Source organism: Colias philodice, chromosome 2 (assembly GCF_061535455.1).
Source record: "Colias philodice isolate Cphi_HAF_F1 chromosome 2, ilColPhil1 Martin Lab GWU primary, whole genome shotgun sequence".
NCBI classification, from domain to species: Eukaryota; Metazoa; Arthropoda; class Insecta; order Lepidoptera; family Pieridae; genus Colias; species Colias philodice.
Window position 1 is genome coordinate 12,849,346 of NC_143087.1, and position 17,900 is coordinate 12,867,245.

The window sequence follows — 17,900 nt, forward strand, 5'->3', positions numbered from 1 at the left end:
AAGCGTGTTATTGACAATTTAAACGTTTGCCTCCATAAATACACATAACTATTATCTATACCTGAAAGATGATTCACTAGATGAAATCTTATAGTGCCCATATAAATCCTATCCATAAGTAAGTAGAACTTCAGAGCGGTGAAGTTGTTAATATAACGAAAGATTTAAATACGATTTTAAATGGATAGAAGGAGTGGATAAAATCAACGGTAAAGAAAACGAGATCTGTAAATAAAGCTGGTCGATACGCTTTCGGGATGTCTAGCTACATTTACATTGATGATACTTTATATCTGTTTTTACTCATCAATTAATTTATATTTTCTTTACATACCTACTCATAAATTACAATCAAATTAATTAACAGCCGACTGAATTAGATTTTCATCATATGGTTCGTATTCTATAAAACCTAGTTTCAGGTTCAGAATCGTCAAACTGCTTTAAATATTCATTATTTATCCTTTATCCATTATAAATGTTCGCAATTTATTCGGCACAGTCAATACATGACCCTCACCAATCACCATAGAATATCTGATTACCATTTGAATAACCAGCCTTTACCACTCCTATACATTCAAGGACTTGTTCCTTTGTGGTCTTTCGAGCATGGAAGGGTGAGGCATTCAATATGCGCAAATGCGTGTATTAAAGATTTTAGCTCTCACGCTTTCGGTGATTTTGTTTATTTTGAGTTCAAGTGAAGCAGGCACGATAAATAATGTTAAGTTTGGTTGTGAATATGTGGACGATGAGGGTAAAAACAATTCTAACACTTATTGATGGAAATTGTACCAAGAAATCTGTTTTAGTATGGACAAAGCTTTAATGAATTTTTCCCAAGAATATGTGATACGTGGGCTGTAGCTATGATAGTGATGTGCAAAGCAGTCATGTTTTTGATTCCAACCATTATTAACTACAGAGTTAATTTTAATTTTTACATTATTAGAATTCCTCGATAGGTGGAAAAGGGTTCCTCAAATATAAAATTTTTTCACACGATTAACTACAACCAAAATCTTGCTTTCAATTTGCACTTATTTCTTCATTTCATATATTGTATAATAGTGCACATTAGACATAAATAAGTTCTGTACTTGTTCTGTACATCACATTTATTTAGCCGAATGACAGTCGCCGTGACGTCACATGGATCAGAAATAGCGCAGACGCAATACCTTACTGTAAATATCGGAACTGACCTGATTGTTGAAAGTTTTAGGGTTAGTGTACCTTTCATGGGTTCATAATTAGTCACAGATTATTGTGAATGTTGAGGTCATGGTTAATCTTAACAGGCGATAGTAGGAGAGGCGAGAGCATTAAAATATTTGCCATGATTAGAAGCAGATTCTTCATAAGACATAGTAGGCAGTAACTTTAGTGTCCAGGAAAGCTATTTATAACTCTTCTAGTGGATATGCAATTTGACTAGATATACTATAGAAATGTTTCAAAATTTTGAAGTAGGTAGGTATCCCATAACCATCATGTAAATTATTGGCTGGGCTTCTCGATGCAAGCGTTATCCTGAGATTTCGTATATTATTATCTTAGTGAGGTCTATCAATGGGTCAATTAGTTTCATCAAATTAAACTTATGTATTTTTTATGTAACTTTACGATAGTAATTAATACAGTTTTTTAATAAACACTGATTTGAAACGAATTCCCTGAAGTCGCTTTTACGTGATGAACGAACAAAGGTGCATGGCACTGGCAGAGCATTGTTTTATTCATAAAGTGCACGCATTGAATTATTATAGAATACTACTTCTAAATTAGGATATAACGACATATAATATATATGTAATTATGCATACGTTGCAATCAACTTGTAAAATCAGCAGTTTTCATAATAGCCTGTTATGTAGGTAAACAACACCATTTAATTTACTTTAATTTTAAACAATAGGAAATCATTCTGGGCTTTTTAATCAAGAGCCGAGGCTATAAATGAAACGGCGCAGAAGAAGGTAATTTTTATGGTACATATAATAATCATATCTAGAATTTATAGCGCTTGATGAAGAAACCTAAAAGACAGATTGGAGATCCGAATGGACTTTGGATAAATAACTAAATACATTAGGGTTACAGGTCTCCTGTCCCCTCACACACGATATACTAAATTTATGATGCCTGTCAGGAAGTGGACACTAATAATAAACGTTCTTGAGTATCCATGCCCTAACTCGTTAGTAAAAAAGTATCCCCTAGTGCCTAAACTCACTAGGGGACATAGTAGGTGAAATTTAGGTCAGTTTCCCTGACCGATTTGGCGCATGGACTTTTTGCCGATTCTCAGGACAATTGTTAAATTGCTAGGATAATTGAGATTTATTAACATGTAAATTTATGGTCTGCTTCCTTGGAACCTCGTAGTCGTATCCCGTAGGTATTTAGTATCTAAATTTTACATTAATATTAATAAACGCATGGATTTATTTTTCCGAATTCGATTTTATCGATCTAAACGCGATTTTTAAACAGTCTTTCATCAGAAGGAAAGTAGTATTCTTTCTGAGCGATAAAGCTACATTTTTGAACCAGGGCGAGTGACTAGTCGAAATAAATATAAGATTAAAAACGAAATATCTAATTTCAAATTAGATTTCTCTCCTTTCAGGTATAGTTCTGGCGTTCTACCTGATCTTCTACGCGGTGCTGGCGGTGCTGTTCGCTACCTGCATGGGTGTCCTGTTCCTGACCCTGGATGATAAGAAACCTAAGTTTGTTCTAGACAGTTCTCTAATTGGTAAGTGAAACCACGTGAAACTGACATTACTGTATCAAATATAGGTTTTCTTTTGCTTTAAATAAGAAATACATAGTATCATTTTTACATTTTTGTAATTCTTTGAATATCAACAAAGTTCCGAGTTAGTATTGTAATATTGAGCTATATTATACTTACCAATAACTGTATGAATGGCTCCTTGTTGATATAGCTATATTTATGTGATATTAGTTTTCGTTATATTATCAAGTTTTAATATTTGGTTGTAAGTTAAAAACCGCAGATGTAAAATAATATGATAACGTTTTAGACACCTCTACTTGATATCGTTTCAAGCTTGTGGTATGGAAATAAGATAACTTAGAAGCGTATTAAACCTTTTACAAAATAATAATAAGCTTCAGTCTTAACTGATACTAAATAATAATAAAATTTCAGGAGCGAATCCAGGCGTAGCATTCAGACCAACCGCTGGCTTTGGACTACGCTACAAGAACACAAACACATCGAGTTATGATGTTTTTGTGGATGATTTGAAGGATTTCTTTAGCGGTAGGTTGAAGGTTCACTTTGTAATGCGATTAGAGTAAAAATGTAGTTGTAGTGAGCTGTGACGCCAAGTGAAGCTGGTTTTTACTAGTACCATCTATATTTTATTAGTAACATCAGCCTTCTAATACTAAGCAATACATGTTAAAAAAATGAAACTTTAATGTATTGTTCAGTTCTGGCGACTGGCCTACTGAATGTACTATGCTCACAAATATGTATAGCTTATAAAAATAAGAGAGAAGTTTGAGATACCTTAAATATATGGGGTAATTAAGGAGATTGGAATAGACTTAAGTAAAATAAAAATTAAAAAGTTGTGCTTAATAAGTTACTCTTAAGTAATGAACAAGTAAAAGATAAATTGAATACATTTCAGATTATGAAGCCGAAGACTGGTATTCAGCAAAGAAAGACTGCAAAGCGGATGATAATTTTGGGTATCCAGACACGCCCTGCTTTTTCATTAAATTAAATAAGGTGTGTTTCAAAAAATATAAAATACTTAAGTATATTCCATACACTTTAATCATCATACGTAATAAGTTTTTTATTGAAAATAATTTCATTCAAAAATATTTTTTTTGTAAAATTTTACCTATTTTCAGATTTACGGCTGGAAGCCAGAGTACTACGACGTCAACAGTCTGCCCGAGGACATGCCCAGTGATTTACAGGAACACATAGGAGCATTACAAGAGCTTGAGGTAAATGGATAATCTAGTACATCTAGATAAATGAGTTGATCAGTACACTCTAGCCTTTTATCACGAGCTATACGCACATTGTCTATTTGTCGCCAAATCAAGTAAATTTCACAAATTTTTGAAGTGAAACTTCTTTAGGCGCGTTGAGAGTAAAATATCAAGGTCGCGACATGGCAATACCATCACGTCATGGAGTTAGGTGACGATTTTGGTATCTTTGAACCTTTACAAAGAAGTTTCACTTCTGACACGTGTGCTCAGCACACACGGTCTTTTTTGTTTTTCTTTAAAAAGTTAGTATAATATCATATTAAGTAAAACATACATTATACATACACGTAGTATATTATTATTAGTCTGTGATTATACACTCATCGTATTTACTTAACATTTGGCCAACTTCGCTTATGTATAAGTAATAATAACAATATATTTTTCCACGTTCACTTTTATAACACCCAGAGAGACTAAAGTATTTTCGATATATCTTCATTTCATTAAATGATTTATCTGTAATCTCTTTCCAGCATCACCAAATCTGGGTATCCTGCAAGGATGAAAACGTCAACGCAACAAATATAGAATACCCCTGGGGCAGGGGGTTGCCGGGTCGATTCTACCCCTACCTCAATGTGGAGGGGTATTTGAGCCCCGTTATCGCGGTTAAAGTCACTTCTATAAGTAAGTTTTTTTATTATTTTTAAAGCAAGGTTGATAGTCGTAGCATTTCTGTCAACATTTAAATTTGGGCTGTGAATAAAATCTTGTGTTATAGGGATTCCATTTTATTAACAACTAGCTGTTTCCCACGGCTTCAACCGCATTGCTCCGCTCCTGTTGGTCTTAGCGTGATGATATAATATAATATAGTCTACAGCCTTTCTCGATAAATAGGCTATGCAACATCGAAATAATTTTTGAAATAGGACCAGTAGTTCCTGAGATTAGCGCGTCAAACAAACAAACAAACTCTTCAGCGTTATATTATTAGTTAGATGTAGGTAAAACAAAAGTTAAATTGTATTATAATGTAAAATGATTTCATAACTATTATTTATAAAATTCATATAGAATACAATCCATAAGTAAATAATTACAATTTGTCGTTTAATTTTTCGACTTTTATTAAATTACAAAATGAACTCTATATAACAAGTAATAATAATAACGTTCTTATCTTTGTTTGACATAAAATTAATTGATTTTTTTACTGAAATTTCGTAATTTCATTCGTTTCGCATATAATTTATTTAGTTCATAAGAACTCATATTTCTTACAGCCAACGCACAAATCGCGATCCGCTGCAGAGCCTGGGCCAAGAACATACACTACAACAAAAGCCTGAAAGAACCTTCTGGATACACACGCATTTTGCTTTACATAGAGGATACAACCGGTTTCAACTCTACGGACACAGATGTCGCTGAAAGTAAATAGATGAGGTTTTATAACTCTTTAGTGTTATCATATTTGTCTATGGTGTTATGGAAAAGTTTGTATAGTTACATGACCTCTTTGGTTCAAATTTTATGTTGTAATAATTGGGAGATCGAAATTTAAAAATGTATTTTTTGTTAATGTGTTTGGAAATATGTACTGTAGCTTAACGTTAGTTTTTTAAGCTCACGTTTGCAATTGTTAATTTTTATTATACTTACCTACCATCAAAATTTGATTTTGATTAAAATATCGGGTATAAACGTGTGGGGTATATGATAATAATCGCAGACAAACATTTTTTTCAATTACTTATTGTCACGATTTATGCAATCTCATAATTGTAATTACTTAGTGGAGTTATTTTATTACATTATACTATTATAATTTTAATGTAATATAGCACTTTTATGACCTAAAAACTTAAACGTAGGTTGTGCATTGTCACCGTACTTTTATTGATAAGTAGATAATTTTACCTTATTAAACCCACCCGTAGGAAATCAAATACAGCGTAATTTTCCACAACTTCTTCTATATACGTAGCATTATAAAATGTATTTTTAGGTAATTTTTTGTGATTATTTGGAGCCAAAAAATTTTGAAAATTTATCTATTCGTTTGTGCTTTTAGTGTATTTTTTGTAATGGCTGTAAGTCTTAACTTTAGCCAGAGCCAAGTTTTTATTTTGTTATCTACTGTAAATAGAATATTGCAATGATTTACCGTGATTTCATTCCCAATGTGTATTTTATTATAAAAGCTAGAGTCTAATAGATTTTATTAGTGATAATGACACCAGTTTTTAACCGTATTATTACATATTTAAATTGAATGATATTGTTTTCTTAATCATCATCAACTATAAGTGAAAGAAAATTGTATATTTTAGTCATTTAAAGAAAATTATGTAATAAGTATAATAAAACGGACTTACATTTGTACATACTTTTTTAATGAATTAATTACATATGTATACCTGGAATAAGTACAAAATTATATAAAGATTTTTGTCAGTCATTTGTGAATGTTTTAATAAAGATATGAATACTATGCGTTTGTTTTATTTCTAAATAAGTTTGCTAATTTATAATTCATTATCCTTTTCCTACAACTATTATAAAATCTAAAGATATATTTATATTTATATAACTTTTAAATAAATGTTCAATGTACCAATTGATATATTCAGTATAAATTTTTTAAGAATAGAAAAAAAAATCGATCACGAGGCGGGATTCGAACCTGCGTCTTCCGCCAATCCGGGGCGAAGCGACACCTTGACCAACTTGGCCACCCGTGATCCCGAGTGAATGATATTTTCAAATTAATTTATTTCAGCTAGGTACATATAATATTTTATCGAAGATAAAAAAGATTTAATTTCTCAGTTAAAAATACGTACTAATTGTTTTTATAAAATTGTTATGAACCTCTAGAGTTATTTAATATGCAGACCTACACCGTAGTTACTATTTACTTATTTAGTAATGTGTGCCTACACTAACGCTTTTATCATGGACATGCAAACCTTCCCGGTAACAAATACTTCACTATACATGTGCAAATTCATCCAGAAAACTAAGCACAAAATTTTCCATCCCCCACACTACAACACGTAAGTAATTGAATTATTTCCATTTTCCATTAACTAGTACAAACAGGAGGCTCCGTCACTTAGCTAATAGTATCGAGACCTAATTGGTCAGGGCTGGGCGGGCGGTTGCTGGCAGATTTGGGCGGATAGACTTGTCATAGATTAAGTAGCGTAGATACGGTTTGTTTCAAGATCGTTATTGAAAATTACGAACTTTTTAACTTTTAGAAGGAGAAGTTTATTCAGTTACGAATGCATACATTAATACCCATACTGAACGTTAAAATAAGGGGTTCATAAACAAAATACACAACGATGTCAAACAAAAACAAAGCAGGGCAGAAAAAATGTCATAAATTTAATTAATAAATTGTTTTTTAATCGTTGTATATCCTCTCTTTTGATAACCATAATTTCACTATTTTTGCGTATGTACTATTATTTAGCTATTTGCTGTATAACTATTAAAGTATTTACATTCCAAAAGTCATAAAATCCTTGTACATAATCAGCCTCACAGAGGCGCTACCTTTCTGGCACAAACCACTCCTACCTACTCGGGTCACACACACTACATCTCGTTCAGTCCACCACAGGACGTGGAACAGCATGGGTGTGGAGCCGAACGGAGTTCCCAACTACTGCAGGCGACCTCCTCAGAGACCCTTCCTCCAGAGGATACAATATGCCATTTGGGATCCGGAGGAGAGAAAGTTTCTGGGCAGGACGCCGAAGCGGTGGGGTAAGTTCCCGTTTTTAGTTTATTTCGTTTTTAGGGTGGTTTCAAGAATTTTCGAAAATGTATCAGGGTTTCTAAGGAATGTAAAAGTAAAAATTAATAATAAAAAAATGTATTAATTAAAGTTTCCAGAGTTTAATCTGTTGAAAATGTATTTTAAAGACAACCATAATCATTTTTTAATATATAATTTTCCGAGATGTTAACTATCGGTTAACCAATTTCCATCGAAATGAGCCCAGCCGTATTTTGTTATTTGCTCGTAAAAAATATCTAATTTTGGTGATTTTAATTGAAGATATTTTTAATTCATTATTCTCAAAATCGATTGTCCTTATATTATGTTCCCTAAATTACAATAGCGTAAGTGATACATCTAAAAGTTTGTATGTACCTATGAAGATTGTTAAGATATTTTTCCTCAAACTCAAACATTTATTTATTTCACTTGGTTTTGTATCGCCAAAAACCTCTTCTGTAATTAAAAAATTAAAAAAACCTATTATATCGTTTCTACGATTAAATATTTCAATAAAAACCTTTAAATTAAATAAATTAACATAAGTTCATATAACATTTTCATGTTATTATTACAATAGCATCCTTACTTAAGTCATAGTTTTAAGAGAAATAACCTTACTACTATAATACCTATATCCAACTCAAATTCAATCTTAAAACTACCTATCTCAAACTCAAATGTTTACTGAACACTTTGTTACTACTTATAACAACTTCCCAAAAGTAACTGCCTATTTGGTTAACACGTTCACTGCGGCACCTAAAATGCCAATCTTACCGTTGTTGCGGCATGTCTTCCATACTTCACATCGGCAAGTTCACCACTGTGCGTCATGAGCCATTTTTATCACATCGCACCTTCTGACTTTGAAGGTTAATAATTTCATGAAATTTCAAGATATTTCAAAAATTTTTTTTTCAGATAATAGTATATATAGTCTAGTATATACCGCATAAATAGCTTTTAGTTTGACGCAATAGTTTAAAAGATATGAGGGAAAATGTAAACCCCTGATTTTGTGAAAAATTATTTGCCATCCCGCACTGCGTTGATACGGAATGTTTACAGTAATAGCGATGGGAAACACTGTAAAATAAAACATCGATATCGATATAAATCAATTGTGTATATTTCAGTCTGTTTATTACAGATAACGAGATCATCGATACAAAAAAAACACATATAAAACAAGGTACTTGATAGAGTACTATCAGGAAATTGTTCAGTAACTTTTGTTTTAATTTGTTCAGTAACTTTTGTTTTAATGATTCATATTATTTTCACAACTGTCATCACATTTTTGCATTAATGCTACGAAATAAAAGAAAGTAAAAAAACTAAAGCCTCTAAGGTATCATTGTCATTTAAAAAAACTCAAAAGAAAAGTGCTTCGGTCCTGGTGCATCACTATGCGAGACTGACACGCGGCGCGCTCGCAGTACAGTGCGGCATGAGGTGCTTGTCCAGGCAAAATATTTGACATGCCGCACACAAAAGAAACGGTTTCTTTTCTATGCGTTGTGTCCAATATTTTGCCATACGGTTTTTAAACGAAATTGAGTCCTACTTCAAACTGTGATCACAAAAATATATTTGTCTCTTTTCTAGTCATTGATTAACATATAAAAAACCTCGCCGCACCACGGTGAAAACTGCGATTTTGGGCGCCGCACTGTGGTGTAGTCGCTGATGGCCCGATACTGGACATGCCGCAGTGAACGTGTTAAAATATTTTTTTTTTGGTTTGTTCTTAGTACCTAAGTACTTAAGTAAGTTTTATGTATTGAAAATAAAATTTTATGAGCAACTAACTGCATTCGTTATGATTATACATCCTATAGATGAGATTATTGAGGAAAACAGATAGAAGGAAATCAGTCGAAATAATTTCAACTTAAACGATTGGATTTTAAGGATAGGTTTTATTCCGGAAATTCCACGGGAACGGGAACATTGCGGGTTTTTCTTTTGAAAACGCGGGCGAAGCCGCGGGCGGAAAGCTACTAATAAATAAGAATCTTTTGAAGAGTAGGTACTAACATAAACTAATTTAACATCCATACTAAAGCAAAAGTCTGTTTGTCTCACCGTTAGTTACGCTTATCGGTTAACCAAGCCGATTTGGACGAAATTTGGAATGAAAGTAGACCCTAAGGCCTAGAGTTAAACATAAGCTATGTCAACTAGCTTTTTTCAATTCAAACTTAAGGGAAAATAGGCGCAATTTTCGCACGTGATTTGTATAAAACTCATAAATTATTCAAAGTGAATTTTATAAAGCCGTAGTTACCTACTCCTTTGAGGAATTCGATTCATATTTTACGCGTAAGTGAATCACGCTCTCCGCAGTTATTTTTGAAGCCATAACTCAGAACTGTGCTAGTGCTACTATGGGTGTCGATAGGTAATAGCTTTATAATGGATTGTGCGAAATTATCCTTATATTCAGTTTCTTTTTTGCTTACATAATTGTTTCTTCAAAGGCTATTTCAGAGGTTTCATGGAAGAACACAAAACACAATAAAATATTAACTTGATCTGCAAGTTTTGAACTGATTTTGACGAACTTTGGTTTAGAGAAAGGTGATATTTAACGACTAAATAGGCATGTAAGGAACATATTGCTAAACTTAAATTTTAACACAAAGAAAAATGACCTATTAAGAATTTCCCGTAGGATATAGCTGTAGAAGGCTACGCGCATCGACGCGAATGAAAAGCGCGCTTGTCAATAAAAGATAAACGCAACAGTAAATCTTTAAAACATTATATATAAATTGCAACCGAATCACGGATTCGCTAGTTACTAGTAACCTAAAATAACACTAGCTTACTTAATATTATGTAGTTTCATGGAAAATTTCCAGAAAATCGTCGAAAATATACTTTGCCCCAATAAAATGAAGTTAAGTATCTAATTCTAGTTGTTCTCTTAAATATTTAAAGCTTGTAAAATACCTGCTCCAACTACCATCTACAACTGCTGTTAAGTTTCAAAAATATATGCTATTATTGCTATCTATAGCAATCAACAACCAGTGGTCTATCGTTTTATTTGTATTTGCCAAACTTTTCCGATACCCAAAATATGATTGTTTTCGGTAACAAGTTGATGGAATATTTGTCGAGTTGTTACATAGGTACAGCCGTACATACATAAGTGACATATCACACAAGGGTTGGGGACGTGCGTCATACCATGGGTCATACTTACAATTGATGTGATGGCTCTGTTCCCTGTCTTAACTTATACGATATAGACTTAGAATAATGACGATAAAGAGAATGGGGAAAATTACGAACTGCTTTTTCCTTTGTAACCTTATTGAAGAAGAAATGTGAATAGTTCGCAAAAATACATTAGGTTGAAAGAAAGAAAAATTTTCCACAGAGGTTGAATCCTATAGACTTTTTTATATATTTTAACAACAATGATACTGTTAAATAAGTAAACAGCGATTCTATGTAAGCCATTGTCGCTGCCAAGTCGCGGCTTTAAAGTCAGCTTTATTACAGTATGGTTGCAAAGATTTAAACTAATACCACACTAATACCTTATCGTAATTTGGTTTGATATTCGTTTAATATTATTCAAGACGTGAAGCATCGTCTCAATAACATATTTAGGTACGGTGCATTTAGATCAAACGAGCGAATTAGTACCCAACTATGTCAAATTATTTTTGTGTAAACAGGCGTAGAGCATTCTTTCGTTGTTCTTAGTGCGTTCAAAAAGGTTCTATGCAATGTTCTAATAATGAATAACTCTGATTCCAAGTTTTCGTTTACACTAAAAGATCACAAGAGAATGGTCTTGCTCTAGCTCTAGCTCTATGTTCGTTTGGTCTAAACGCACCGTTACATATACTAGCTTACCGCCCGCGGCTTCGCCCGCTTTGTCTAAAACCTAATAAATTATATACTAAAACCTTCATCTTGAAACACTCTATCTATTAAAAAAAACCGCATCAAAATCCGTTGCGTAGTTTTAAATATTTAAGCATACAAAGGGACATAGGGAAATAGGGACAGAGAAAGCGACTTTGTTTTATACTATGTAGTGATGATGACGTGCAAAACCGCTAACTAAAGAAGCAGATAGAACAAAGCACAATATAATATATGTACCTACATTACATACTAGCAAAAGCCAAAACGTAAACTACTAAACTATAAAATGGTAACCAAAGACAGCGCTACAACCATCAAAGAAATTGGACTTTATGATTGTGTCTATAATGGAATCAACTCAAGCCAACAAACAAAACTGCGCAAACTCGTTTAATCAAATACTCGAATAACCAGAGAAATGGTGCGGTAATAAAATTTATTTTAGCGTCATAAAAGTTCATGATGCTATTTTTACGACGTAATAATTTTAAAGCGAATTGCAAGAAGCCTTGACCTTGTTAGAGATTAACATACCACACCCGAAACAAGAGGGTGGCAGTATATCTATAGAAATAATTGATCAATGCTTATTTCTTTGTTGATGGCATGTGCCTACGACTAAAATTTCTAAACTAAGAAATCGTAAAAGTCAAAACATCTTAATCTAGAGATCCTTTGAGTCTACCTAGTTACGTCACTTTAACATAATATTAAAAAAATAATACACTGAACAATTCTGAATATTTTTTACATGTTTCACCAAATGATAAAATTTTTTGACAAACCAGAACCATTTTATGTTTTTTTTTGTATTAATTATTGCGTACCAACAATGGAGCAGCACTTGATACTAGGAGACAGTCGCTGACTCGCTGCCCATGACAATTCACAACATTACGAAAACTGCGAACGTATAGTGCCGGCATATGACTTCAATAGCATAGAAAGGATGTAGCGAAGATGCTGAAAGTTTTATCTTTAAAGTATTTTATATTATTAACATAATATAAACCATAGTTTACTTTGATATACGCGAATGTAAACAGTCCGTGACCGCCCGGGCTATTTGTACTACATCCGATTCGTTCACGTCATTTTGTGTATTTAGGGTATGCATTACCTAAATCCACTAAACTCACGTCTAGATATAAGTTGTGACCTGAATTCATACTGGATTTTGGTCTTTTCCTGTTCTGATTGATACGATTTACAAGACATTTAGGGCAAGGAAAAATGCATTTAGACTTAAATCAACAATGTTGTTACTAAGTTAGGAAAAATAGTTTTAAATGTGTTAATATTGATTTTCAGACCTTTACAATGGGAGTAAATATATAATTGTATAAAGATTGACATAATGTCTTGTTATTATTATTTAATTTATCACAAACACGTTTTATTCATCTGTCCGTAGCGATGAAACAGAAGAAATAAAAGAATAAAAAATGTGGTTATTGAAACATAAGAAATATCGACCTTGTTAAAACCAATAACGTTTGCGGTTACAATTTTAAATATAGACTAAGTGTTCTAGATTTTTCCTTCATCAAGATCAGATGTTTATAAACATTTTAAGCTTTCTTTAAAGATTCATATATTGACGCAAAAATGTTAATAATATAAAAATTCATAAACGAACACACTAAAACTTCGTCAGTTTAAAGTCTTTGAAAGATCGTCTTCGTTCTCTTGGATAAAATAATGTATTCGCTAAAAGAGCTGCCCCCCTAGTCAAGTGGCTTTCTGTTAGCGTAGCGTTCAATAGAATAGACTACGAATGTATGAGATTGACGTAAGCTGTAGATACGTTTATCTACATTTATCTACAGCCTACGTCAATCTCATACATTTGTAGTCTATTCTATTGAACGCTACGCTAACAGAAAGCCACTTGACTAGGGGGGCTGATAATTTTTCCTAACTATACCTACCTAATTGAGTTTAAGTTTCAAATTGGAACCTAACTGTAACTGAAACTGAATCTACAAGGGCCTTCAATATCTATAATATACATCTAGGTACAAAATATAACACTAGGTTATATTTAAAGTAAATGAATACAAACACAGAAACGTTGTATTCCATTTAACGCCTAATAGTGTTAAATATATTCAGCAGACGATAATGTCTTTACAAATCATTGCATATTTACTGCATTGTATATTATAAAGATTTTAACGTTCATAATTCATATACATATTAGGTATCTTACTACGCCACCGACTTCAAATCTATTTTGTAAATATTACCTTCATCTAAATGAAATGTAGTAATTATATCAATTATTTATTTATTTTTTATTATTTGTTTCTGAAGTCGTTTTTTTAACGTAGTTATTTTTAATCTTTACAATTAGCTCTTCAACAAAGGTCTCAAATTCAAACTTCTCAATGTAGGTACATTTATTTTTGCAGGTGTAATCGGCCTCATCTACCTAGTAATGTACATCTGTATTGTGATCTTCTTCTCCATCTGTATGTGCGGGCTGCTGGCTACCGTGGATGAACATGTACCGTACTTCACACTGGCTGAGTCTATTATTGGTAAGTAAGATTTGTTGGAGAATATCTGTCTTCATTGCTGCTTTAATTAATCTACGTATAAAGAAAAGCTAAGAAGCTAAGCTTTTTTACGTATGCTGCTCTGAATATGTGTGTGTAATGAAAATAGGTCTTTGTTACTATGTTTCTTTATTTGATTCCTTGTCTAAGTTTTTGTATCTATACGCATTTTACACTCTAATCACACTCTAATTTGAATTCGAATTTTGTTCAGGATTCATCGAGGCTGTTACCATAAATATAGAGTTTTGTTATAAAACATAAAGTTAATAAAAATAAAGTCTTTATTGTTTTTTATTAAAATTATATTGTTTTAAGAGAAAAAGTTAACGTATTTGTACATTTATTTTAAATTGAATTTAGTTTAGTTTTAACCGAGACGATTGTTAGAGATTTACCATAAAATACAGAGTTTATAAAAATACAGTAATTTTTTTAAAGAGAAAGTACCTAATAATTTGTTTCTCAATTAATGTTTCAGGAAATAACCCAGGCATGGGCCATCGACCAATAATCTTCGAAGAGGGCGCTCTCATTTGGTACCGTTTGGACAATAAGACAACTTACAAGAAGTATACTGATAATATAGAGGGGTTCTTGGCACGTGAGTATTGTTGGATTTGTAAGGATTTGTATTTTAATATACTGTTGCTAATTGAAAAGAAATCGATTAGAGATTGATGATGGTGATCAAAAGATTCCATCTCCGCGTCTTTTTAATGGGGGCACCCATTATAACATATCGTTATGTCAGGAATCGAATTACTTCTTTTTCGTCCGGTTCTATGTGCCATTATGCCATAGCAACATCACACGCCATCTATTGAAATTTGAAACGTTAGTTAAAACATTTCATTTTTAATATGGAAGGTGTATGGAAGCATTTCTATTATTATCATCTGTGATAAAATTGTATAGATGGAACACGTTCTTTTTTAAATTTTAATTTTCAGTTTCATCGTATGATCATATAATAAAAAAAAAATAGGTAATAATATACAGTTAAACTATAAAGATCAATGTTTCTTTGTTATTTTTCCAGCGTACAAGAACAAATCTCTCCTCATCAACCAAGGGCTGAACCAAAGGGACTGCCAAGACAAGAAGCCGCCTCCCGGCGATGTCTGTTCTTTCAACGTCTCACAGCTGGGCCCTTGCTCTGCTGAAAACGACTATGGATATGGGGAAGGAAAGCCCTGTCTTATAATAAAGCTTAATAAGGTGATAGAGATATATGTATTTTTTTTAGATTGAATTTTTATCAGTTTTTCTCTATAATAAATTTAACATTTTTTAAGAAAGTTCTCAATACACATCTGTTTGGAAGATAAAGTAAACATTTTAATTAATTTGTATTGGGAAAATTATGATTTCCACTTCTGGTAATCGTTAATTTTAATAATATGGAAATTAATAAGGGGATTTGAAAGATCATATTTATAAGGTACCTATTATGTGTTTTTATTTACAAGCTTTCGATTACTAATTACTGAACATAATTTATAATTAAGTATGTTTTTTTTCTTGTAGATATACGACTGGAACCCAGTTTTCTACGACGACCCCGGCGACCTGCCCCCCGACATGCCACCTGACATCCTTAACTATATCAACAAAACAACCACACCACAAGAGGTAAAAAACATATTTCTTCTGATAGGTACCAAGACGTTCTTGAAGATATGTAACAAAATTTTTTTTTTTCATTTTTTGTGTGTCCACTGTCTATTGTTACTATATCTGAATATTTAGGTATATAAAAAATAATACAGGTATGCCCTTAGTTTGATCATTAGATTCTGTAAGATTGATGAAAGATAATAATCATCATCAGACATCAATTCAATTTGGAAGAGCACACAGAATCGTTAATTTTAATAGATAACAATATCGTCTAACCTTTATTCCAGAAAGCAGCTAGGTACATGATTTATAACTGTTTATCAATCCATTACTTATCTTATACAAAGAGAGTAGAGACACGTTATTTCACATAAATACACCAATTTTTTTACAAACCATTTCAAATTTGTTACAATATATTGCAGCGCCGCAAAGTATGGTTGTCCTGTATGGGCGAACGGCCAGCTGACGTGGAAGCCCTAGGGCCCTTGCAGTACTGGCCCCATCCGGGGGTCTCTGAGGTCTACTTCCCATATAACAACACTCCAGGGTATCTGAGCCCTTTGGTCGCGGTGCAGTTGATGAATCCTTTCCGTGAGTCACGTGGTTTATAAAATTATAATCATTTATACTCATAGTTTTTACTTTTTACTATACTTTATTACTGATTATAAGTTCGTAAATATTTTATCTATGTAGTCATTTGCGTTAAAATTGCTAAATGCTTTTTAGTTTTATACTTTCGTCAAATTAATTTAAAATATTGTTGAGTTTAATTCCCTTTATAACTTCATAACTTTTTTCCTAGCATGTGTGTAGTGTGTATTTCATACTTTTCCTTTCTATTCATTTGTAGCTTGTTAGTTTTTCATGAAAAGCAATAATCAAAAATGTATTTCCGTCTTGATAAGTTAAGTGCACAAAAAGTGACACCGACGTTGTAAAAAGTTTAATTATTGAGCTTTTGAAAAGGTGAACAAACTTTTTAATATTAAGAATTTTTTAGTCTCATAGAAATGCTCATAATTTGCCTATTTCTATTTCTAAACCTTTACTTATTAATAATATTTCATATTATATCTTTTCAGGTAACGTAATTATAAACATCCGTTGTCGAGCGTGGGCGAAGAACATAGAATACACCCCGAGTCTCAAGGAACGACTCGGTTCGACTCATCTCGAGATCATGATAGATTGAGCACATATCCACGAAAACGCATTTATTTATTATATGTTGTAGGTTTTAATGTTGTTGTATGTATTAGTATGTGACTGTGTATGTGAAAAAAAAAATGGATAGATATCATATTTTTTATAATGTAACTACGTAGAAATATCTGGTAAAAAAGGAGGATCATGTACTTAATTTAGTATCTATTTAATATACTAATATCGCTGAAATGTTATTATTGCGAAAAATTAAAAAATAACTTTTACTTTATATGAGATGGGAGTTAATTGTAAAAAAATACCTATAGGTTGACAAAATCTAGGTTAGTATTAAGTCATTACTAAGTACTCTAATGGGCTTTTACTTATTTACTACTTTTAAAGTTTTAACGGAAGTGAAAGTATCATATTTAAAACTGCAAGTGCCTTAGAAATGTGTCTTAATTATAAATAGATCGGTGCAATTTATTGATGAATCATGAATAGTAAATATATGTATTGCTTGTGTTATTTATAATTAAATTGTTTAGAAAACTACCTACTGTACGCAGAAAATATATTTTGTTATTTATATGTATAGTGAATATGTACTGTATTATTTATTTATATTATTAGTAATACAAAATTTTATTGACTATTGTTGTTTTATTTCATTCTTTACAAGACAAACTATTTTATTAAAAAATTGCAGGTACCTGCAATTTTTTAATGTTTAATAATTAATTAATTAATTTAATAATTTAACGTTTTAAAAATTACTTCACTACATTATAAATGAAACCCTTGAATCAATTTATATACATACAATAAAAAAATGTAGGTACATAATTATATGATAAGTATAAAAATATGTTTTA

At 31.9% G+C, this 17,900-nt stretch overlaps 2 protein-coding genes across 2 annotated transcripts in view; both read left to right on the forward strand.

Annotated features, from left to right (window-relative positions):
* LOC149490885 (sodium/potassium-transporting ATPase subunit beta-1-like) overlaps window positions 1–5,475 on the forward strand; it is a 28,407-nt gene extending 22,932 nt beyond the window's left edge. Inside the window, exons 2-7 of the mRNA XM_089709383.1 lie at window positions 2,636–2,764; window positions 3,185–3,298; window positions 3,675–3,775; window positions 3,904–4,002; window positions 4,530–4,683; window positions 5,283–5,475. Coding sequence (XP_089565509.1) covers window positions 2,636–2,764; window positions 3,185–3,298; window positions 3,675–3,775; window positions 3,904–4,002; window positions 4,530–4,683; window positions 5,283–5,440 — 755 coding nt within the window. The 3' untranslated portion in view covers window positions 5,441–5,475. The remainder of the gene's footprint in view (window positions 1–2,635; window positions 2,765–3,184; window positions 3,299–3,674; window positions 3,776–3,903; window positions 4,003–4,529; window positions 4,684–5,282) is intronic.
* Window positions 5,476–7,639: 2,164 nt separating this feature from the next.
* Window positions 7,640–17,680, forward strand: LOC149490886 (sodium/potassium-transporting ATPase subunit beta-2-like). Its single transcript, XM_089711338.1, has 7 exons — window positions 7,640–7,779; window positions 14,104–14,232; window positions 14,732–14,854; window positions 15,293–15,471; window positions 15,781–15,885; window positions 16,299–16,467; window positions 16,962–17,680. The coding sequence occupies exons 1-7, from the start codon at window positions 7,647–7,649 to the stop codon at window positions 17,069–17,071; spliced, it is 948 nt and encodes a 315-aa protein (XP_089567464.1). The 5' UTR covers window positions 7,640–7,646; the 3' UTR covers window positions 17,072–17,680.
* The last annotated feature ends 220 nt before the right edge of the window (window positions 17,681–17,900 follow it).

Excerpts from the sequence above, each read along its gene's own strand:
- LOC149490886 (XM_089711338.1), top strand. The coding sequence starts at position 7,647 with ATGGGTGTGGAGCCGAACGGAGTTCCCAACTACTGCAGGCGACCTCCT. Across the intron at positions 15,886-16,298 it reads AAACAACCACACCACAAGAG|CGCCGCAAAGTATGGTTGTC; the intron begins GTAAAAAACATA and ends AATATATTGCAG. Across the intron at positions 16,468-16,961 it reads GCAGTTGATGAATCCTTTCC|GTAACGTAATTATAAACATC; the intron begins GTGAGTCACGTG and ends ATATCTTTTCAG.